General features: G+C 43.3%; 2 protein-coding genes and 1 long non-coding RNA gene across 6 annotated transcripts; 2 read left to right on the forward strand and 1 right to left on the reverse strand.

The window, feature by feature from the left end:
- The first annotated feature begins 1,318 nt into the window (after window positions 1–1,318).
- Window positions 1,319–7,375, forward strand: LOC117812455 (solute carrier family 22 member 5-like). The gene is made up of 10 exons (XM_034683197.1): window positions 1,319–1,845; window positions 3,960–4,189; window positions 4,377–4,559; window positions 5,497–5,600; window positions 5,704–5,858; window positions 5,967–6,138; window positions 6,225–6,357; window positions 6,429–6,529; window positions 6,729–6,825; window positions 7,199–7,375. The coding sequence occupies exons 1-10, from the start codon at window positions 1,830–1,832 to the stop codon at window positions 7,265–7,267; spliced, it is 1,260 nt and encodes a 419-aa protein (XP_034539088.1). The 5' UTR covers window positions 1,319–1,829; the 3' UTR covers window positions 7,268–7,375.
- A 169-nt stretch (window positions 7,376–7,544) lies between these two features.
- On the forward strand, window positions 7,545–19,536 carry LOC117812452 (solute carrier family 22 member 4-like). Of its 4 annotated transcripts, none has more exons than XM_034683190.1 (12): window positions 7,545–7,646; window positions 12,110–12,352; window positions 12,538–12,720; window positions 13,927–14,030; window positions 14,144–14,298; window positions 14,410–14,581; window positions 14,668–14,800; window positions 14,872–14,972; window positions 15,057–15,271; window positions 15,348–15,530; window positions 17,077–17,212; window positions 18,614–18,767. In XM_034683190.1, the coding sequence occupies exons 2-12, from the start codon at window positions 12,146–12,148 to the stop codon at window positions 18,687–18,689; spliced, it is 1,665 nt and encodes a 554-aa protein (XP_034539081.1). In that variant the 5' UTR covers window positions 7,545–7,646; window positions 12,110–12,145; the 3' UTR covers window positions 18,690–18,767. The 4 variants fall into 4 exon arrangements, with proteins under 4 accessions (XP_034539081.1, XP_034539082.1, XP_034539083.1 ...); XM_034683191.1 differs by lacking the exon at window positions 7,545–7,646 and adding an exon at window positions 11,435–11,854; XM_034683192.1 differs by lacking the exons at window positions 7,545–7,646; window positions 18,614–18,767 and adding an exon at window positions 18,958–19,536 and having other exon boundaries at window positions 11,435–12,352.
- On the reverse strand, window positions 18,456–21,894 carry LOC117812461. The gene is made up of 2 exons (XR_004631223.1): window positions 21,733–21,894; window positions 18,456–19,146 (listed from the first exon to the last, which is right to left on the reverse strand). It is a non-coding gene; the product is annotated as an uncharacterized LOC117812461 (long non-coding RNA).
- Between the last annotated feature and the right edge of the window lie 996 nt (window positions 21,895–22,890).

Raw genomic sequence — 22,890 nt, forward strand, 5'->3', positions numbered from 1 at the left:
AAAATTACTATCCAATATGGCGGCACCTAGCGGGGAAGAGAGAGACTGAGTGGAATTCACTTTTAAATGTAAGGATTTGGGTTTTACACTTTTGAACATCCAACGCCAGATATGTGAAGCTTCAAGGGACCTTAACACTTTAATGTTTCTGTTAAATTACGTGACGTTAGTAATGCTTACATGTAGCCACGGGACTAGACTGTTATACTTCATATTACATATAAATGGACTAAGATGACCACATTTAGATGAGGTTGTGAGCCCTGCGTTATTTCCAGACTGTAAAACTGTAGGTAAAGGTTTGCATTGAATACAGAGCTGACTTCAGGATTATTACAATTTTTATTATTATTGTTATTTCGCCATATAAGAATCCTTGTGTCTGTTGACATGACAAAACGTGCTTTACATTTCTTTTGTTTTTTAGGGAGCAAGGATCAAACCGAGAGATTCATAAACCTGAGGGATCAGAACGATCATTACGGGTGTTAAACATTCAGCCACTGTTAGATGGAGGTAAGTTAATAATTATGGAAACACTTTATAATAATGGAACAGCTTTCTTAGTGGAATATTGCTGAAGTCATGTTGTAGTAATGCATGACTCAGGATGAATTTCTGTATGAATTAATAATGAATTCCTGTTGTTCACCATGAACTAATGATCCTGTCTGACTTCATGTAATGACAAAGTGTTTAATACATCATTAGTTAAGGTATGTTAATTAACAATTACTTCATACATCAGTTCAGATTTCACCAAATTTGCTGGACATACAAGTTTTTATTTTTAGGATGACTGAATATGAACAGCCTCTCAGGCAGAATTTTAAAATGTCATATTTCTGAGAACATACTGAATGGTGTGTGTATATATACATATACATATACATATACATATACATATACATATACATATATATACAATATATGTATATATACAGTATTTACACACATATGTGTGTTTATTTAACATGTGTCTTGGCCAGCAGGCCAAAACAAATGGGACAACCTGAAAATAAAATACAAAGTGTATACAGACATGGATGATGATATTGAAGCTACTATGTTTTTTAAGATGTTTTGTTTTTCAGAGCTGGCAAAGAGAAAATCAACACTTCTGAAAAGGTGTATGACAACATTCACATCACATAGTCAGATTTTCAAATCTCCTGTCAGCTTTTAGCACTGACTTCATGTAGCATCTACGGACAGCAGAAACCTTGACGTAAAGGTGAGGGCGCGAACAATTGGTGACGCAACCCGGAAATCCGCCGAAGGCCAGACCGTCTCATTTCACAACGGTTAATGCGACCCTCGAACGTGCCTCCGAAGGACTCGCCTCCGAAGACCGCGTAGGCTGCGTCCTCCGAAGGATGCAGCCCCTGAATTGAGACACAGCTTGTGTGTGTGTTTTGTCATTTCCCTGTCTGTTACTCCTCCTCCTGTGTCTCTTCCCCTTGGTTGTGTCTTGTGGGTGAATGTGGGCGGGGTTTCCAATCAACAGGCAGCACCAGGTGAAGCCCATTCACTAATCAACCCTCTACTATAAATCCTCTGGATTTCCTTATACTCATCGCCAGATCGCACTTCAGTTTTCAGTGAGATTGCCGTGCATGATCGCTTCCCTGTCTGCTGCTGAAACTGCCTGCCTTTGCCTGAGCTCCTGTTTCCCTCTGTGGGAGTATGCCGGAGAGAGGGACTGCTCCGCTCTGTACCCACGGCGCCATTACCACAGGGTGGACTCCAAATAAAAGACTTGTATATTCACAATTCATCTTTGCCTGAGTTCTGCTTTTGGGTCCAGTCCTGGTTACAATCCATAACAAATGGCCACATTAAAAGGTATTTAAATCAGCAAATGAATGTGCACTTTTTTATTTTGATACCTGCCTACATTGTTGTTTCAGAGAGAGCGGTTGTTGTTGAAGGAGAAATAGAGAGAGTGGTTGTTGTTGAAGGAGAAAAAGGGAGAGCGGTTAATGGAGGAGAAGAAAAGAGAGCGGTCATTGATGAAGGAGAAGAGAGAGTGGTTGTTGTTGAAGGAGAAGAAGAGAGAGTGGTTGTTGTTGAAGTAGAAGAAGAGAGAGCGGTTGTTGTTGGAGGGGAAGAAGAGAGTGGTTGTTGTTGAAGGAGAAGAAGAGAGAGTGATTGTTATTAAAGGAGAAGAGAGAGCGGTTGTTGTTGTTGAAGGAGAAGAAGAGAGAGCGGTTGTTGTTGGAGGAAAAGAAGAGAGAGGTTGTTGTTGAAGGAGAAGAAGAGAGAGCGGTTGTTGTTGGAGGAGAAGAAGAGAGAGTGGTTGTTGTTGAAGGAGAAGAAGAGAGAGCGGTTGTTGACGGAGAAGAAGAGAGAGCGGTTAATGGAGGAGAAGAAAAGAGCAGTTGTTGAAGGATTAGAGAAGAGAGAGTGGTTGTTGTTGGAGGAGAAGAAGAGAGAGTGGTTGTTGTTGAAGGAGAAGAAGACAGAGCAGTTGTTGTTGAAGGAGAAGAAGAGAGAGCGGTTGTTGAAGGAGGTGAAGAAGAGAGAGTGGTTGTTGTTGAAGGAGAAGAAGAGAGAGCGGTTGTTGTTGAAGGAGAAGAAGAGAGAGCGGTTGTTGAAGGAGAAGAGATAGCGGTTGTTGAAGGAGGAAAAGAAGAGAGAGTGGTTGTTGTTGAAGGAGAAGAAGAGAAAGCGGTTGTTGTTGAAGGAGAAGAAGAGAGAGTGGTTGTTGGAGAAGAAGAGAGAGCGGTTGTTGAAGGAGAAGAGATAGCGGTTGTTGAAGGAGGAGAAGAAGAGAGAGTGGTTGTTGTTGAAGGAGAAGAAGAGAGAGTGGTTGTTGTTGGAGGAGAAGAAGAGAGAGCGGTTGTTGTTGAAGGAGAAGAAGAGAGAGTGGTTGTTGTTGAAGGAGAAGAAGAGAGAGTGGTTGTTGTTGAAGGAGAAGAAGAGAGAGTGGTTGTTGTTGAAGGAGAAGAAGAGAGAGTGGTTGTTGTTGAAGGAGAAGAAGAGAGAGTGGTTGTTGTTGGAGGAGAAGAAGAGAGAGTGGTTGTTGTTGAAGGAGAAGAAGAGAGAGTGGTTGTTGTGTTGGCTCGAGTTGTCTTCTAGTTGTCTAGAAGAATAAACACAATGCAGGTTTATGATGGATCAGTTGGGACGCTTCCAGCAGGTTGTCTTCTTCACTGACATTCCCAGACACCACTTCCTGTTTCACTGAAGACTCCCAGTAAACAAGTTTTAACATAACTGGATCCCCTAGATCTCTCACAGTGTGTGGAAGTATATCAGACTCCAATCACTCACTCCCCCACACGAGAACAAGACGCTCCTGTTTTGCCTGCTGTGTTCGATCCTTTATCTGTCAAGCTTTTACAACCACAAACGTCTCACTACAAACACTTTGGTGCACAACAACTTCTCTCTTGCTCTTCATCTTCCAACTGCTGCAAGTCACACAGTCACTCACTTAGTCAGTCACCTGCTAACATGTATGATTACTTCAGAATCTGATACAGCTCCTGTAGCTGCAGATGGAAGGATAGAGTGTTTGAAAAGCACTGCAGAAAAATCTAAACACTCACCTGACAGCTGTTAATGAATGTCTAGAAAAAGTTCCAAGGTTGTTAAATGTGTTGACACAAAGGTTTTTTTTTATCAGTCAGCAACTTGATTTGTAGATTCTTGACCTTCTGTGATCCTGGGACTAACTCTGAGTCAGGTAAGAAGAACACCTGATCCGATTAGTTTTCTCTTCTGTTCATACTCATCATTTTTGATTTGTTCTGTTTCAGTAAAGCTAAAAGAGGCGAAAGAAGAAGTAATAAACCCTGCTTGTGTCTCTGCTCAGTGAATGAAAAGGAGTGTCTAGAATAGCTCAACATTTTAAAGCACTGTGATCCTCCACCCTCTCCCTTCAGTAACCATGTGATAGCTTGTACAATAAGGTGTGGCAAACCTGTCTGTGGTTATTAAGGAACATACATCAGCAGGACGCAGACGGGCTGACACCATGCAGGATTATGATGAGACTACAGCGTTCCTGGGTCAGTGGGGACGCTTCCAGCAGGTGGTCTTCTTTGTGCTCGTAGCCAGCATCATACCCAACGGATTTGGAGCTTTTTCTGTCGTCTTCTTTGCTGACATTCCCAGACACCACTGCCTGCTTCCTGATGTGAACATCACTGAAGACTGGCTCCATGTCATCATCCCAGTAGAGGTAAACGAGCGTTTGAATGAGCACATTTTGCAAACCTTGCCTTCCTTACACACATGTTACTCATTCACAATCTCTACCCTCTGTTACCCAGTGGAGCTCCATTCTAGTGATTGTGTACCTGTATGCAGGTTTAGGTTATTTAACACTCTCATATTCTGAATACAGTTTGTGTCCTTGTGACTGTGAGGTGATAGATGGAGAAGAGAAGCGGAGCAGCTGCAGCAGGTACCGGCTGGATGTGGTCCAGAACCTCTCCGCTCAGGGATTCCTTCCTGGCAGGGACGTGAACCTGACGGAGCTGCAGCAGGAGGGCTGTGTGGACGGGTGGAGCTACAGCAAAGACATCTACCAGTCTACCATCGTCTCTGAGGTGAGACTCTGATCTACTTTATGGGAGTGTTTGTTGGTGACGTTCAAGCCCAAGAAGCAGCTCCAGTTATGAGCTTTAACTTGTTAAGTTTTCAAAGTATAAGAAACAATCGAGTAAGTGACTGAGAAAGCAGTTGTAGAAGAAGAAGAGAGAGTTTGTTGTTGAAGGAGAAGAAGAGAGAGCGGTTGTTGTTGAAGGAGAAGAGAAAGCGGTTGTTGTTGAAGGCGAAGAGAGAGTGGTTGTTGTTGGAGAAAAAGAGAGAGTGGTTGTTGTTGAAGGAGAAGAGAGAGCAGTTGTTGAAGGAGAAGAGAGAGTGGTTGTTGTTGAAGGAGAAGAAGAGAGCGGTTGTTGTTGAAGGAGAAGAAGAGAGAGCGGTTGTTGTTGAAGGAGAAGAAGAGAGCGGTTGTTGTTGAAGGAGGAGAAGAGTGTTTAGTGGAGGTGAAGAAGAGAAGGCGGTTGTTGAAGGAGAAGAAGAGAGAGCGGTTGTTGTTCGAGAAGAAGAGAGAGCGGTTGTTGTTGAAGGTGAAGAAGAGAGCGTTTAATGGAGGTGCAGAAGAGAAAGCGGTTGTTGTTGAAGGAGAAGAAGAGTGTTTAGTGGAGGTGAAGAAGAGAAGGCGGTTGTTGAAGGAGAAGAAGAGAGAGCGGTTGTCGTTGAAGGCGAAGAAGAGAGAGCGTTTAATCGAAGTGAAGAAGAGAAAGCGGTTGTTGTTGAAGGAAAAGAGAGAGAGTGGTTGTTGAAGGAGAAGAAGAGAGAGAGGTTGTTGTTGAAGGAGTAGAAGAGAGAGTAGTTGTTGTTGGAAGAAGAAGAAGAAAGAGCAGGAGAGTCTGGAGCTGAGTGTCGTCTCCTCTGGATGTTCACACCTCAGAGTGATGAAGTCAAACTGAAGTTCTGAATGAATCCTGAATCTGTTTAATCACTCGTGTCTGGATTCTCTAGTTTGACCTGGTCTGCAGCGAGCAGTGGAAGCAGCCCTTCACCTCCACAGTTGGCTTTCTTGGTGTTCTCTTTGGATCCCTGGTCTCAGGACAGCTCTCAGACCGGTACCTAATCCAGGATCTCTCTTTGTACATGAAACATGATCCTTTACTTGCAGTGTATGCTCTTATTCCATTCTCTCCTTTCACTGATATACTTTACCTCCAGGTTTGGAAGGAAGCCAGTCCTCTTTGCAACCATGGCAATCCAAACAGTTTTTACCTTTGTGCAAATCTTCTCCTCTTCGTGGGCGGTGTTCTGCGTCCTCCTGTTCTTTGGTGGAATGGGACAGATCTCAAACTATGCGTCTGGCTTCGTGCTGGGTAAATGTGAACATTTCATGCATCTGTCATTATTTACACTTCAGTTCTTTAGAACAGTATGCATCCACCGGCTCCTCTGACATGAAGTCTTCTCTCCTCCCTCTGCAGGCTCTGAGATTCTGACCGGGCATGTGCGAGTCCTGTATTCATCGATGGGCGTGTGTCTGGGCTTTGCTGTGGGCTACATGACGCTGCCTCTCTTGGCTTTCTATTTCAGGGACTGGAAATCTCTCCTGTTGGCTTTGTCTCTGCCCGGCCTGGTCTACTTACCTCTCTGGTGGTAGGTTGAACCGTCACCATGAGTAATGACCTGATGTTGTTTTGATGCAGGGTGACCTCAGATCCATGTTGTGTTCACCGGGGCAGGGTCATCCCAGAGTCTCCCAGATGGCTGCTCACTCAGGGACGAGTGGAGGAGGCTGAGTCCATCGTGAGGAAGGCTGCTAAGTGGAACAAAGTTCAGGCTCCACAGGTCATCTTTAAGGATTACAGCGCACATGTAAGTCTGTTTGTTCAATTCACCAAATAAAAACCTTTAAGAAGGTGAGACTGAGACTTTGTGTCTTACAGGTTGATGAGAAGAAGACTCCCTCAATAGAGCGTCACAGTGTCTTCAGCCTGCTGAGGACCAAGACCCTCAGAAGCCCGACTCTGATCCTGTGCCTACTGTGGTAAATATCCAGCTAGGGACGTCAGTCACCATTTTTCTCCAGTAGAGACAAGGAAAGGATTATTTAACGTTTCAATAGTCTCAATATTTACATCTGGAGTTTGATTATTCGCTCTATCTGAAGAGGTTCATTCGGTCGGACAAAGAATCACTCCAGTAACTGTATAACTCTAATGTTCCCTCTGTCTGTATTCTCCCAGGTTTACTCTGAGTACTGCATACTGCGGCCTGTCCCTGAACACATCACGGCTTCATGCTAACCCCTATCTCAGCTGCTTCATTTCAGCTGCTATAGAGGTACCAGCTTACATTACTGCCTGGCTTGCTCTGCGATATATACGACGAAGAGTGTCTATCATCTGTGTCTTGCTCCTTGGAGGAGTGTCTCTGTTCTTAATTCAACTGGTACCAAGTAGTAAGTACAATGACACAACTTCAGCAACAAGCTAGCTTCAGAGTGTGGGTGTTCCCCAAAGAGAGGGACTATAAGGTGTGCATGCAGCCTTTACCAGGAGTTGTGTTGCACGCTCTGCCAGTTAGGGTCAGAGCCTCCTGATGTGGTCCCGACTGAGCGGTCGAGGCCACATAGGCCTTAATGAGATCAGCTCTTCATCAATCATGACACCCAGACTTGAGCCTGCCCCATCACATCCTACTTCCTACCTTTCAGGTATTCCTAGCCTCTCTGTTGCGTTGGAGATGCTGGGTAAGTTTGGTATTACCATCGGCACGTCCCTGATGTATGCATACACAGCAGAACTTTACCCGACAGTCATCAGGAACACAGCGACCGGAACGTGTTCTATGACGTCCAGAGTGGGAAGCTGCATCGCACCGTTCTTATTAGAGCTGAGTGAGTAAACGAGACTTCAGTAGTGTGTTATCATTTTGTGGGTTTAGTGAAAGGCTCTGCAAACACTTTTAAATTCACATGTTGCACACCACAGGGTTTATTTCATCCTACTGTTCCCTCCTTGTACAGGTAACTTCTTTAAATTCCTTCCATATATCATCCTGGGGACTCTGGCTGCTGTGTCTGCTGCAGCTGCTCTCTTCCTGCCAGAGAGTTTTGGACACCCTCTACCTCAAACTATTGAAGAGATGTGTCAGGGACAAAGGTAGGTCTCTATACAATCAATCAATCTTTATTTATAAAGCACCAAATCACAACAAATGTTCTCCTCAGACTCCAAACAGAGCAGGTCTAGACCGGACTCTATGTTCCATTATTAATAAAGACCCAACATCAAGACTGGATCAGATCCAGTCCCATCTTCCAGACAGGACTCAGTCTGATCTCATCTCAATCCACCATGAGCAGAGCACTTTGCAGCATTTAGCAAGTTACAGTGGCAAGGACAAACTTCCTTTAACAGGCAGAAACCTCCAGCAGGACCAGACTCATGTTAGACACACATCTGCTGAGACTGAGTAACTCACTTACCAGCTCTTGAGACATCCTTTCTTTAAATTCTGGAGAGCTATTCCAGTCTGATTTACTTTGAATTACATCTTTCAACCCCAACACGGTCTCTGCAGATGTGTCTAACATGAGTCTGGTCCAGCTGGAGGTTTTTGCCTGTTAAAGGAACATCTGCTGAGAGCGTGTTGGAGAGAGGGATAGAGGGAGATGAAGAGAGAGAGAGATGATAGTGGGGAGACGGATAGTAGTAGTTGTAGCAGCTGGAGTCTGGACCACGTCCACAACAGCAGAGATCCAGAGGAACCTACGAGACAAGGGAGCTCAGGGACTCCAGAAAGGTCTTTGGTTAGTAACTTTAATGGGCAGGAAGAGTTAAAGTTGTTGTGGTTCTCAATTCAAACCCTCCCCACACACACACCACATCTAAACACAGTTTAGAAACAGTGCCTTGGGGGATGTGTCAGCGGCATCCTCATCAGGGAATAATATCATCGCTACATGTGTGGAAAAAGTTCAAATACAGCTCAGTTTTTTTCCTCTTCCTCCAAATTAAAATAGATGAGGTTTGATTTTTCTTTTGTCCTGACAGGTTGAAGTGTCCGTGCATCCCTCGAAAACAACATCCAAAACGTGGGGTGCTTCATGAAAGTAAACTTTGAACGACCAAATCATTTCTTACTATTGTGAAGAAGTTATTACTAACTTATAACTTAATAAATGATATACACTCAAACACAGAATTATGAACTATCACCTGATAAATCTCTGTTGTTTGTTGAATATCTGCTACACACTACACTGCACTGTTTGAGTAAAGTAATTGTTGTTTGTATATTTAAAGACACCTTTGTATTGTTTGAATAAATGTGAAGCTCCTCATTGCATCATTTCACAGATTCAGTGACGACTTGGACAGACACGTGATTTTTGTAGTTATCCACCTCAGACAGGGTATCAGAGTGTTATTTGACCTCCAGAGATCCAGAGTTATAAATCACAGTTACTCTAAAGTTTTGTCCTGGATAGTTGTACGGTACAAAAAAACATAAAACGTAACTCTTATAAATCTTTCATGTTTCTTGTGCGATCTCCCTCTCCCTTTGCATCCATCTCTGCCCCCCCCCTCTCAAGGATTATCTTATCTCTCTATCTTAATTCCTGATTAGACCAACCCCTCAACATCCGAAAGCATTCTCTGATAAGTACAAGAATGTACATTAGACTCATCAAGGTGAATCATTTTACTGATCCAATAACATCAAGAGGGAAATACATCCTGTACAATCTCTCATCCCTGCTCCTCTCTCAAAGAAACGATTGCAGTGATAACGCTAAAAGCTACATACAGAACTGACCTGAACTGAACCAGACCACCTGATGGGAAGACTCTTTCCAAACAGAGCAGGTCTAGACCGTACTCTATGTTCTATTATTAACAAAGACCCAACATCAAGACCGAATCAGATCCAGTCCCATCTTCCAGACAGGACTCAGTCTGATCTCATCTTAATCCACCATGAGCAGAGCACTTTGCAGCATTTAGCAAGTTACAGTGGCAAGGACAAACTTCCTTTAACAGGCAGAAACCTCCAGCAGGACCAGACTCATGTTAGACACACATCTGCTGAGACCGTGTTGGAGAGAGGGATAGAGGGAGATGAAGAGAGAGAGAGAGATGATAGTGGGGAGACGGATAGTAGTAGTTGTAGCAGCTGGAGTCTGGCACGTCCACAGCAGCAGAGATCCAGAGGAACCTAAGAGACAAGGGAGCTCAGGGACTCCAGAAAGGTCGATGGTTAGTAACTTTAATGGGACAGGAAGAGTTAAAGTGAGAGACAGGCAGAGAGAGGGAAAGACAGGATCCTAGTGTGTCAGTTCCCTGGCAGTTTAACTAGTACTTCCTTTAACAGGCAGAAACCTCAAGCAGAACCAGACTCAAGTTAGACACACATCTGCTGAGACTGATTTGGGGTTGGATAGAGGGATAGAGGAGCTCAAACTATAAGCATTATCAAAAAGCCAACCTCCTCACCATCACCCAACACCAGCTGAGGTGGACCAACCAAGTTACAGTGGCAAGGACAAACTGCTTTTAACAGTCAGAAACCTCCAGCAGGACCAGACTCATGTTAGACACACATCTGCTGAGACCGTGTTGGAGAGAGGGATAGAGGGAGATGAAGAGAGAGAGAGAGATGATAGTGGGGAGACGGATAGTAGTAGTTGTAGCAGCTGGAGTCTGGCACGTCCACAGCAGCAGAGATCCAGAGGAACCTACGAGACATACCTATGAACAGAAACATACTGCATGTGCTTAAAGAATGTTTACATCTATTAAAGGAGGTGGGGCCTTTCCCATTTCTAAAACACAACCTCTGTCTCTATTTGAACAGCTTTTCACCAGCATCAGTGTCATTCAGAACCACGTCCTGTTCGATCAGACGTGTCGCCCACGAGAGGAAAGTTATAATGATTTTTGGCACATGCAAAACGGTGATGAAGACAGTCGTCACAGCAGACACATGCAGGGAGATAAACCTGAAAGACCGGGGTGGGGCACGCAGGGATAAGAGAACGCAGGTGCAGGGAGGGAGAAGATTTTCAATGTGCAAGAGAGAAACATGGTGAAAGTGTCCCTGTAATGCGATCCTTCTTACATGATTGATTCAACAATTAACTGAAAAGTCAAAACGCTTGCCTGACAGCTGTTAATGAATGTCTTCAGAAGTTCCAAGGTTGTTAAATGTGTTGGCACAAAGGTTTGTATTTTTATCAGTCAGCAACTTGATTTGTAGATTCTTGACCTTCTGTAGAATAACTGAGTCAAGTAAGAAGAACATCTGGAGAAGAAGGAGAAGAAGAGAGAGCGGTTGTTGTTGAAGGAGAAGAAGAGAAAGCTGTTGTTGTTGGAGGAAAAGAAGAGAGAGCGGTTGTTGTTGAAGGAGAAGAAGAGAGCGGTTGTTGTTGAAGGAGAAGAAGAGAGAGCGGTTGTTGTTAGAGGAAAAGAAGAGAGAGGTTGTTGTTGAAGGAGAAGAAGAGAGAGCGGTTGTTGTTGAAGGAGAAGAAGAGAGAGCGGTTGTTGTTGAAGGAGAAGAAGAGAGAGGTTGTTGTTGAAGGAGAAAAAGAGAGAGTGGTTGTTGTTGAAGGAGAAGAAGAGAGAGCGGTTGTTGTTGAAGGAGAAGAAGAGAGAGTGGTTGTTGTTGAAGGAGAAGAAGAGAGAGGTTGTTGTTGAAGGAGAAGAAGAGAGAGTGGTTGTTGTTGAAGGAGAAGAGAGAGAAAGGAGAAGAAGAGAGAGCGGTTGTTGTTGAAGGAGAAGAAGAGAGAGCGGTTGTTGTTGAAGGAGAAGAAGAGAGAGTGGTTGTTGTTGAAGGAGAAGAAGAGAGAGGTTGTTGTTGAAGGAGAAAAAGAGAGAGTGGTTGTTGAAGGAGAAGAAGAGAGAGCGGTTGTTGTTGAAGGAGAAGAAGAGAGAGTGGTTGTTGTTGAAGGAGAAGAAGAGAGCGGTTGTTGTTGAAGGAGAAGAAGAGAGAGCGGTTGTTGTTGAAGGAGAAGAAGAGAGAGTGGTTGTTGTGTTTGCGGTCCATCACAGCTGGGATTCATGGACCAGTTTTAGGGGCGTCACCTCGTTGTAAAAAGCGATTATAAACTCTGCGAGTTTCCCGTCTCAAATAGTTAAAAGGCAGAGTCCCTGTCGTGATTTATTGGCCTGAATCCGCCCACTTTAGTTATGCTTTCACTGAGTAATAAGGCGTCAAATCTAAACACTCACCTGACAGCTGTTAATGAATGTCTTGAAAAAGTTCCAAGGTTGTTAAATGTGTTGGCACAAAGGTTTTTTTTTATCAGTCAGCAACTTGATTTGTAGATTCTTGACCTTCTGTGATCCTGGGACTAACTCTGAGTCAGGTAAGAAGAACACCTGATCCGATTAGTTTTCTCTTCTGTTCATACTCATCATTTTTGATTTGTTCTGTTTCAGTAAAGCTAAAAGAGGCGAAAGAAGAAGTAATAAACCCTGCTTGTGTCTCTGCTCAGTGAATGAAAAGGAGTGTCTAGAATAGCTCAACATTTTAAAGCACTGTGATCCTCCACCCTCTCCCTTCAGTAACCATGTGATAGCTTGTACAATAAGGTGTGGCAAACCTGTCTGTGGTTATTAAGGAACATACATCAGCAGGACGCAGACGGGCTGACACCATGCAGGATTATGATGAGACTACAGCGTTCCTGGGTCAGTGGGGACGCTTCCAGCAGGTGGTCTTCTTTGTGCTCGTAGCCAGCAACATACCCAACGGATCTGGAGTCTTCTCTGTCGTCTTCATTGCTGACATTCCCAGACACCACTGCCTGCTTCCTGATGTGAACATCACTGAAGACTGGCTCCATGTCATCATCCCAGTAGAGGTAAACGAGCGTTTGAATGAGCACATTGCAAACCTTGTCTTCCTTACACACATGTTACTCATTCACAATCTCTACCCTCTGTTACCCAGTGGAGCTCCATTCTAGTGATTGTGTACCTGTATGCAGGTTTAGGTTATTTAACACTCTCATATTCTGAATACAGTTTGTGTCCTTGTGACCCTGAGGTGATAGATGGAGAAGAGAAGCGGAGCAGCTGCAGCAGGTACCGGCTGGATGTGGTCAGAAACCTCTCCGCTCAGGGATTCCTTCCTGGCAGGGACGTGAACCTGACGGAGCTGCAGCAGGAGGGCTGTGTGGACGGGTGGAGCTACAGCAAAGACATCTACCAGTCTACCATCGTCTCTGAGGTGAGACTTCAAGCCCAAGAAGCAGCTCCAGTTATGAGCTTTAACTTGTTAAGTTTTCAAAGTATAAGAAACAATCGAGTAAGTGACTGAGAAAGCGGTTGTAGAAGAAGAAGAGAGAGTTTGTTGTTGAAGGAGAAGAAGGGGAGGGAGCAGGAGGGCTGTGTAGACGGGTGGAGCTACAGCAAAGACATCTACCAGTCTACCATCGTCTCTGAGGTGAGACTCTGATCTACTTTATGGGAGTGTGTGTTGGTGATGTTCAAGCCCCAGTCTAGGGTCCATGAGGACTTAGAGCTGTCCCAGGGTCAACTCTTTGAGGGCATGAGGGATCTCACAGACTTCAGTGATTAACCCCTTATTGACATTTTATCTCTTAGTTTTTTATCGCTTAAAAAAGTGGGATAATAACTGAGTCTTACCAATACATGTGTACATGTGTATATATATATGTATATATATGTAAATATAAATGTATATATGTATGTATATATTTATATATATTTGTATGTATATATCTATATATGTATATATATTTATATATGTATGATAAAATGTATATATGCATTTATATGTATTTATTTATATATGTGTATATATATGTTTTATATATATACGTTCTGTATATGTACTGTATATATATTCTAGTTTTGAAAAAGGGATAATAACTGAGTTTTATTAATACATGTACACACATACATATGTATCGATATATGTACAGTATGTGTGTGTATATACAGTATATCAACATATATCAAGATATGTATATAGTTGTTTTAAATAGTGGGATAAAAACTGAGTTTTAGTAATATATCTGTATACAAACATATGTACAGATTATTCATATACACACACACACATATATATAGATACACATATATTACACTGTATATTTATTTATATTAAATAGCTTTAAATAGTGGGATAATAAATGAGTTTAAATAATACACACTTATATACATATATATAGTGTATAATTGTATCTATATATATTTATATATATACATACATATCTCTTAATTGTATATCTATTTCTGTTACACATATATATTCATATATATACAGATACAGATATGTATGAATGTATTACTAAGTGACGTAGAGACATAATGTCAATAAGGGGTTAATCCATGAAGCCATAGGCAGTTTTTCATGCTGTCATCAGGCAGTAAATAAAACATGATGTAATGTCTCGTATGGATTTTCCAGTTTGACCTGGTGTGCAGCGAGCAGTGGAAGCAGACGTTCACCTCCACGGTCTTCTTCCTCGGGGTGCTTGTTGGATCCTTAATCTCAGGACAGCTCTCAGACCGGTACTGAACCTGTCGTCTCTGTTTGTGACTCTTTATTGCAGTTTGTTTTTGAACTCATCTATTGTTTAAATCTGATTCCATGCGCTCCTTTCACTGATATACTTTACCTCCAGGTTTGGGAGGAAGCCAGTCTTCTTTGCAACCTTGGTAGTTCAAACAGTTTTTGCCTTTGTGCAAATCTTCTCCTCTTCGTGGGCGGTGTTCTGCGTCCTCCTGTTCGTCGTTGGATTGGGACAGATCTCAAACTATGTGTCTAGTTTCGTGCTGGGTAAATGTGAACCTTTCATGCATTCGTCATTATTTACACTTTTTGAACTATTTAGAACAGTATGCATCCACCGGCTCCTCTGACATGAAGTCTTCTCTCCTCCCTCTGCAGGCTCTGAGATTCTGACCGGGCATGTGCGAGTCCTGTATTCATCGATGGGCGTGTGTCTGGGCTTTGCTGTGGGCTACATGACGCTGCCTCTCTTGGCTTTCTATTTCAGGGACTGGAAATCTCTCCTGTTGGCAGTGTCTCTGCCCGGCCTGGTCTACTTACCTCTCTGGTGGTAGGTTGAACCGTCACCATGAGTAATGACCTGATGTTGTTCTGATGCAGGGTGACCTCAGATCCATGTTGTGTTCACCGGGGCAGGGTCATCCCAGAGTCTCCCAGATGGCTGCTCACTCAGGGACGAGTGGAGGAGGCTGAGTCCATCGTGAGGAAGGCTGCTAAGTGGAACAAAGTTCAGGCTCCACAGGTCATCTTTAAGGATTACAGCGCACATGTAAGTCTGTTTGTTCAATTCACCAAATAAAAACCTTTAAGAAGGTGAGACTGAGACTTTGTGTCTTACAGGTTGATGAGAAGAAGACTCCCTCAATAGAGCGTCACAGTGTCTTCAGCCTGCTGAGGACCAAGACCCTCAGAAGCCTGACTCTGATCCTGTGCCTAGTCTGGTAAATATCCAGCCGGGGACGTTCTCTGTATTTAGACATGAAGTTTGATTGTACCCCTTATTTCTGCTGTTTGTATCCTCCCAGGTTTACTCTGAGTACTGGATACTACGCCCTGTCCCTGAACACATCACGGCTTCATGCTAACCCCTATCTCAGCTGCTTCATCTCAGCTGCTATAGAGGTACCAGCTTACATCACGAGCTGGCTCGCTCTGCGATATATCCCAAGAAGAGTTTCCACCATCTGTGTGTTGCTCACTGGAGGAGTGTCTCTGTTCTTCATTCAGCTGGTTCCACAGAGTAAGCAGAGCTGTGTTGTGTTAGGTCACTGTCATATTTCAAAGCAAATATTTAATAACCATCTCCTACCTTTCAGGTATTCCTAGCCTCTCTGTTGCGTTGGAGATGCTGGGTAAGTTTGGTATTACCAGCGGCACGTCCCTGATGTATGCATACACAGCAGAACTTTACCCGACAGTCATCAGGAACACCGCGACCGGAGCGTGCTGTATGGTGTCCAGAGTGGGAAGCTGCATCGCACCGTTCTTATTAGAGCTGAGTAAGTAAAATAGACTTTAAGGAGAGAGCCTCTGACTTCTCATTTTAAAGCTCTTTAAAGATTGTCAACCCCTGTGCCTCACTGAAGTTTTCCGCTCTGGTCATAGGATCGATTCCCCCTCTCTCCCCCAACATGTCCTGACTCTCTCAAGCTATCCTTTCAAAATAAAACAAAAAGACCAAAAAAATGCCTTTAAAAAATAAACCAAACCTATTATGACTGCAACTCATCTTAATCCACCATGAGCAGAGCACTTTGCAGCATTTAGCAAGTTACAGTGGCAAGGACAAACTTCCTTTAACAGGCAGAAACCTCCAGCAGGACCAGACTCATGTTAGACACACATCTGCTGAGACCGTGTTGGAGAGAGGGATAGAGGGAGATGAAGAGAGAGAGAGAGATGATAGTGGGGAGACGGATAGTAGTAGTTGTAGCAGCTCGAGTCTGGACCACATCCACAGCAGCAGAGATCCAGAGGAACCTACGAGACAAGGGAGCTCAGGGACTCCAGAAAGGTCTAAGAAAAGAGAGAAGAGAGGGAGACCAGAAGAAAGAAAAAGAGGAGAATAAATGGAGAAGGAAAGGAGGGGATAAGAAAAGGAGACAAAGGATGAAGAAACATGAAAAGAAGAAAGAAAGAAAGAAAGAAAGAAAGAAGAAAAAGGAAGACAGAAGAAGAGAGAGAGGTGAAGAAAGGAAGGAAGAAAGAAAGAAAGAAAGAAAGAAAGAAAGGATGAATAACAGACCCCAAAAAAGGAATCTACAGCAGAGATCCAGAGGAACCTACGAGACAAGGGAGCTCAGGGACTCCAGAAAGGACTATGGTTAGTAACTTTAATGGGACAGAAAGAGTTAAAGTGAGAGACAGGCAGAGAGAGGAGAGAGAGGGAAAGACAGGATCCCAGTGTGTCAGTCTAAGCCTATAGCAGCATAACTAAGACCTGGTCCAAGCCTGATCCAGCTCTAACTATAAGCTTTATCAAAAAGGAAAGTTTGAAGCCTACTCTTAAAAGTGGAGAGGGTGTCTGCCTCCCGGACCCTGACTGGTAGATGATTCCAAAGGAGAGGGGCCTGATAACTGAAGGTTCTACCTCCCATACTACTTTTAGAGACTTTAGGTAAGATTAGAGAGAAGCAGAAAAATCAAGTCAGATCAGGATATTGCGTTTCTTTCATCCAAATTCTCTTTGTGAGAATCAGCCTGCATCTCTTATGTGTTTGCAGCGTGTTAAATCTTTATCTTTAAAGAGTTGTAGCCGCCATGACGCTGTGGGTTCCTTCATGATTTCAAAGCAACTTTACGTTCTGCCAGTCCTGCCTTCAGTTTAAGTTCAGTTCTCCCAAAATCCTTCAAATGGACGCTCGGAGCATCAGGAAGACAGCGTCCTCATGAAGTGTACTTCATAGCACAAACAGGACCCGGGGTTCAGTAAAGAGTTCTCTTAGAGAGGCTCTTCAGGATTACTGGTACTGAAGGAAAAAGGTTAATTTAATTTGTTGCTCTTCAAACTCTCTCTCATCCTTATTTCTCCTCCTTCTTGTTCAGGTACTTTCTCTAAATTCCTCCCATATATCATCCTGGGGACTATGTCTGCTGTGTCTGCTGCAGCTGCTCTCTTCCTGCCAGAGAGTTTTGGACGACCTTATCCTCAAACTATTGAAGAGATGTGTCAGGGACGAAGGTAGGTCTCTACACAATCAATCAATCTTTATTTATATACCACCAAATCACAACAAATGTTCTCCTCAGACTCTTTCCAAACAGAGCAGGTCTAGACCGTCCTCTATGTTCTATTATTAACAAAGACCCAACATCAAGACCGAATCAGATCCAGTCCCATCTTACAGACAGGACTCAGTCTGATCTCATCTTAATCCACCATGAGCAGAGCACTTTGCAGCATTTAGCAAGTTACAGTGGCAAGGACAAACTTCCTTTAACAGGCAGAAACCTCCAGCAGGACCAGACTCATGTTAGACACACATCTGCTGAGACCGTGTTGGAGAGAGGGATAGAGGGAGATGAAGAGAGAGAGAGATGATAGTGGGGAGACGGATAGTAGTAGTTGTAGCAGCTGGAGTCTGGCACGTCCACAGCAGCAGAGATCCAGAGGAACCTACGAGACAAGGGAGCTCAGGGACTCCAGAAAGGTCTATGGTTAGTAACTTTAATGGGACAGGAAGAGTTAAAGTGAGAGACAGGCAGAGAGAGGGAAAGACAGGATCCTAGTGTGTCAGTTCCCCGGCAGTTTACCTAAGTACTTCCTTTAACAGGCAGAAACCTCAAGCAGAACCAGACTCAAGTTAGACACACATCTGCTGAGACTGATTTGGGGTTGGATAGAGGGATAGAGGAGCTCAAACTATAAGCATTATCAAAAAGCCAACCTCCTCACCATCACCCAACACCAGCTGAGGTGGACCAACCTAGTTACAGTGGCAAGGACAAACTTCCTTTAACAGGCAGAAACCTCCAGCAGGACCAGACTCATGTTAGACACACATCTGCTGAGACCGTGTTGGAGAGAGGGATAGAGGGAGATGAAGAGAGAGAGAGAGATGATAGTGGGGAGACGGATAGTAGTAGTTGTAGCAGCTGGAGTCTGGACCACGTCCACAGCAGCAGAGATCCAGAGGAACCTACGAGACATACCTATGAACAGAAACATACTGCATGTGCTTAAAGAGTGTTTACATCTATTAAAGGAGGTGGGGCCTTTCCCATTTCTAAAACACAACCTCTGTCTCTATTTGAACAGCTTGAACAGAGAGAGAGAGAGAGAGAGAGAGAGAGAGAGAGAGAGAGAGAGAGATGATAGTGGGGAGACGGATAGTAGTAGTTGTAGCAGCTGGAGTCTGGCACGTCCACAGCAGCAGAGATCCAGAGGAACATACGAGACAAGGGAGCTCAGGGACTCCAGAAAGGTCTATGGTTAGGAACTTTATTTATTTCACCAACATGAAAATCTGATCCTCATTTATAGTTTCTACAGGGAAGCATCAACGTCAGCCTCATCAGGGAATCATGAGTTTGATAATGTGGTCACTAAAACATCGTTTTGTTTCTTCTTCTGTCCCGACAGATTAAAGTTCCCATGCCTCCCCCCAAAACAACGCTCCAAACTTTCCTCCAGGGAGCTTTTTGAAAGTAAACTGTGAAAACATTTCAAACCATCAAGAACAAAGTTATTAGTAATCTAAAAACCATGAAAACATTAAAAACAGAATAAAAAACGACTCCTTTGAAGAAGTGAATTCATAAAGAGGTTAAAGCTCGGCACAGATTTACACTTGAACATTTTGGAGTAAATTAAATTGTGCTTGAATTCTGTGCATGTCATCATGATCACAACATTTCTTTATTGAGGGTAACAGCGAACACAGACGTGTTTGAGGCAGAGACAATGTTCCACCTGTCCTTTTACAGACAGATCAGAACTGTGTTTTTGAGGAGTCATTTGAAGGCCCCGTCGTGTTCGCCCTGCTGAAGACAAGTCACAGATTCACTCCCGCCTCAGACCGGATATCAGATCCTCATTGAACCAGAGTCTTCTGTTCTGCTGGGTTTCCCTTCTCCTCAGCTCCGGTGAGTGTGTTCATTTTCTTCTGACAACATCTGAGGAAAAAAACACATTAGTATAATTTATTTATTCACATATCACAGAGAAGAACAACTTCTCATCAGGCTTGGTGTTAATACTGCTTTAGGCATACTCTGCAGGCTCTGGCGCCCTCTGCTGGACAACAGGAAAACACATGTTTTAAAATGTTGATTTAATGCTCCTCCTCTGCTAAATGTTTTCTGAAGTGTGACTGAATGACTAATATAAATATCTTCTACTTACTTTACATCAATATATTTTATGAATTTAATCCTGACATAAAATGAATTGAAATAGAAAAATCCTCAAATGAGTTAAAATGTCTTCCACACTCATCTTTGCTTTAACAGTAAATATTGTGGCTCTAGTGTTTAATATAAATCAAAGTGTTTCTGTTCATGTGAGATCTGAATCTGGTCCACAGGTGTCCTCACTCATCAGCAGACATTGGGAGCACCTGTGATGATCTCCCTCAGGTGTTGGCGATCAGCTGAGAGAGGTGATATCAGGAGGCTGAGTCTCTGTGTTCAGATGGCTTTCTGTGCACACGGTTAAAGAGAGTTTGGATGCATGAGTTCCTCCTCTTTGGCAACCATTTTCTTCACCCCTGATCGATGAATCTCATTTCCTTTTTTGTTTTGGAACAAATTAGACACATTGCTGAAAATTAAATCCTCATTGATTTGTTGAAATAAACAGCAAAGTGCCTCTTGCAGAGATGCGTGTTTCCCTGCATGTTTGAGACGTGCAGCTGTCGCTCTGTTGGGTTTGCTGCCATCATTATAACCTCAATCTGAGCTTGACAATAATCTGACCTACAGCCTGTGTGTGTGTGTGTGAGGAAGCTGAAGTTCCCCTGCTTAATGTGAGAGATGGTAATAAATAAAAAACTCTGGATATGTTCGATTCTTAATCCCCAAAGCACCCGAACATTTCCCTCCTCCTCTCTTTGAGCTGTTCCTCAGAGCAGAACAAAAACATTCAGTGACGCTGCTTTCAGACACGACGCTCCTGAACTATGGAACAGTCTGTCTGAGGATGTGAGGGGAGCTGACAGAGATATTCAGACTTTTAAAGGCTTTTACATTTTCAGCCCCGTTTACCTGGAATGATGTGCAGAAGGACTTGAAACTGACACCTCTTGTAACTCTGGGGGAATTCAAGTCACTCATAAAAGACAGAGAAACATGCTCCATTGGATCTTGTGATTTCACTGTGTAATCATGTAACCATGTGAAACTGTGACCGTGTTCTATTTGTGTTGTTTTGTGTGTTGTAACTTATTTTGTGCTGCCGTCTCGGCCAGGTCACTCTTGAAAAAGAAGTTTTAAATCTCAATGAGTCTCTCACCTGGTTAAAGAAAGAAAGAAAGAAGGAAAGAAGGACAGGAAGAAAGAGAGAAGGAAGGAAGGAAGGAAGGAAGGAAGGAAGGAAGGAAGGAAGGAAGGAAGGAAGGAATACAAGAAAGAAAGAAGGGAGGAAGGAACGAAGGAAGGAAGGAAGGAATACAAGAAAGAAAGAAAGAAAGAAAGAAAGAAAGAAAGAAAGAGAAAGAAAGAAAGCAAACATAAACTAAAAACGTCTTTATTCAGTCTGGCTTTTTTCTACTCAGTTTATTTATTGATATTTTTAGCCTTAGTTTTATATTCAACTCTTATCCTGACCCTTTTTAAATCTATTTATTTTAACTATTTGTATTCTTAATTTTGATGCTTTAACTTATCTTAATTACACATATTCTATTTTTGGTGTGCATTAGTCTCTAGTTTAGGGCTGCACGGTGGTGCAGTGGGTAGCGCTGTTGCCTCACAGCTAGAAGGTTCCTGGTTCGAATCCCCTGCCGGGCGGGGTCCTTCCTGCCCGTGCATGCTCTCCCCGTGCATGTGTGGGTTCTCTCCGGGTTCTCCGGCTTCCTCCCACAGTCCAAAAACATGCTCAGGTTGATTGATCACTCTAAATTGCCCGTAGGTGTGAATGTGTGCATGAATGGTTGTCTGTCTCTCTGTGTTGGCGACCTGTCCAGGGTGTACCCTGCCCTCCGCCCGAAGCCAGCTGGGATAGGCTCCAGCCCCCTGGGATAAGCGGTCAAGATAATGGATGGATGGATAGTCTCTATTTTATTTTATGTTATTCTTTTTTTATTATTATTATTATTTTCTTCCCCTGATATGTCTTGCCATTGTTTTATTTCTGCTTCTTTCTTGTTTTTCAATCGCTGTAAAGCTCTTTGGGTTGCATTTGATTTGTATGAAAGGTGCTTTATAAATAAAGCTTGATTGATTGATTGTTATGTAGTGCTTTTATTTAAAGACGATGTTGAGCATCATGTGAACACAGTTATCAGCTGCCTTGCAGAGTTAGATGCAAAAGAATAATACCCCTTGAAGCTGCACAGTGGCATGTGCATCATAGTTAATGCTGCACAGATGAGAGCAACGGACAAGTGTGTGTGTGTTCCTGAGTATTGTTTCCTGCTTGTTTGATTGTGATAATTCTCATAATAGGGAAAGAAGGAAGCTCTAAAACACAGTTAGCTGAAATAAAATCTGAACCAAGCCCGTCTGAAGCTACCATAACCCTCCCTGCAGATAAAGCCTTACCCGGGGAAGCGTTGCATGTGAGTGATGGTGTCAGGCAGGGGCATTCCTTGGGTGTCAGGCAGCAGGAGACTCAGCAACCCCACCAGAGACGTAAGACTTCCCATGAGGATGTAAGGCAGTGAAATGGAATAGCTTCCTGTGGCAACACATGAAAGGAGACGGCAATGAAAAACCAGCCTGGCCATGATGACGACCAGAGAGCAGTTAAAGACCCAAAGAAACAAAGAGCAGAGAGAACAGAGCAGATGTGACGTTTAAATCCACTCCACTTCATCTCTAAAGAAACGTGTAAATTCTTCAGGGCAGCTTTTGGACTTTAAGAGGACCGGTCTATCCCGTCTGAGTGCTAATCGAGCCTGCCTGAGAAATGTGTTCACGTTTTGTTTCTCCAGAGGCACCAGCTTCTGGTTAGCCTCTTGTTCACGTCTTGTTTTGCACATCAGAAGAGACAGAGCTTTTACTAAACAGCATGCAAATATTTACATTCTGACTCCTTAACTAGTTCATTAAAAACATGTTTATGCAACAAGACCATCAAGACTGAACTTCAAAATAAAAGTCTGCTGTGCATTTTCTCATACTGAGTTTTAAGCTGAGAGGACTTGAAGAGAGAGCAGTTGTTGTTGGAGGAGAAGAGAGAGTGGCTGTTGTTGAAGGAGAAGAAGAGAGTGGTTGTTGTTGAAGGAGAAGAAGAGAGCGGTTGTTGTTGAAGGAGAAGAAGAGAGAGCGGTTGTTGTTGAAGGAGAAGAAGAGAGAGCGGTTGTTGTTGAAGGAGAAGAAGAGAGAGCGGTTGTTGTTGAAGGAGAAGAAGAGAGAGCGGTTGTTGTTGAAGGAGAAGAAGAGAGAGCGGTTGTTGTTGAAGGAGAAGAAGAGAGCGGTTGTTGTTGAAGGAGAAGAAGAGAGCAGTTGTTGAAGTAGAAGAAGAGAGAGTGGTTGTTGTTGAAGGAGAAGAAGAGAGAGAGGTTGTTGTTGAAGGAGAAGAAGAGAGAGAGGTTGTTGTTGAAGGAGAAGAAGAGAGTGGTTGTTGTTGAAGGAGAAGAAGAGAGGGTGGTTGTTGTTGAAGGAGAAGAAGAGAGTGATTGTTGTTGTTGAAGGAGAAGAAGAGAGAGCGGTTGTTGTTGAAGGAGAAAAAGAGAGAGTGGTTGTTGAAGAAGAAGA

This window comes from Notolabrus celidotus, chromosome 5 (genome assembly GCF_009762535.1).
Source record: "Notolabrus celidotus isolate fNotCel1 chromosome 5, fNotCel1.pri, whole genome shotgun sequence".
NCBI lineage: Eukaryota > Metazoa > Chordata > Actinopteri > Labriformes > Labridae > Notolabrus > Notolabrus celidotus.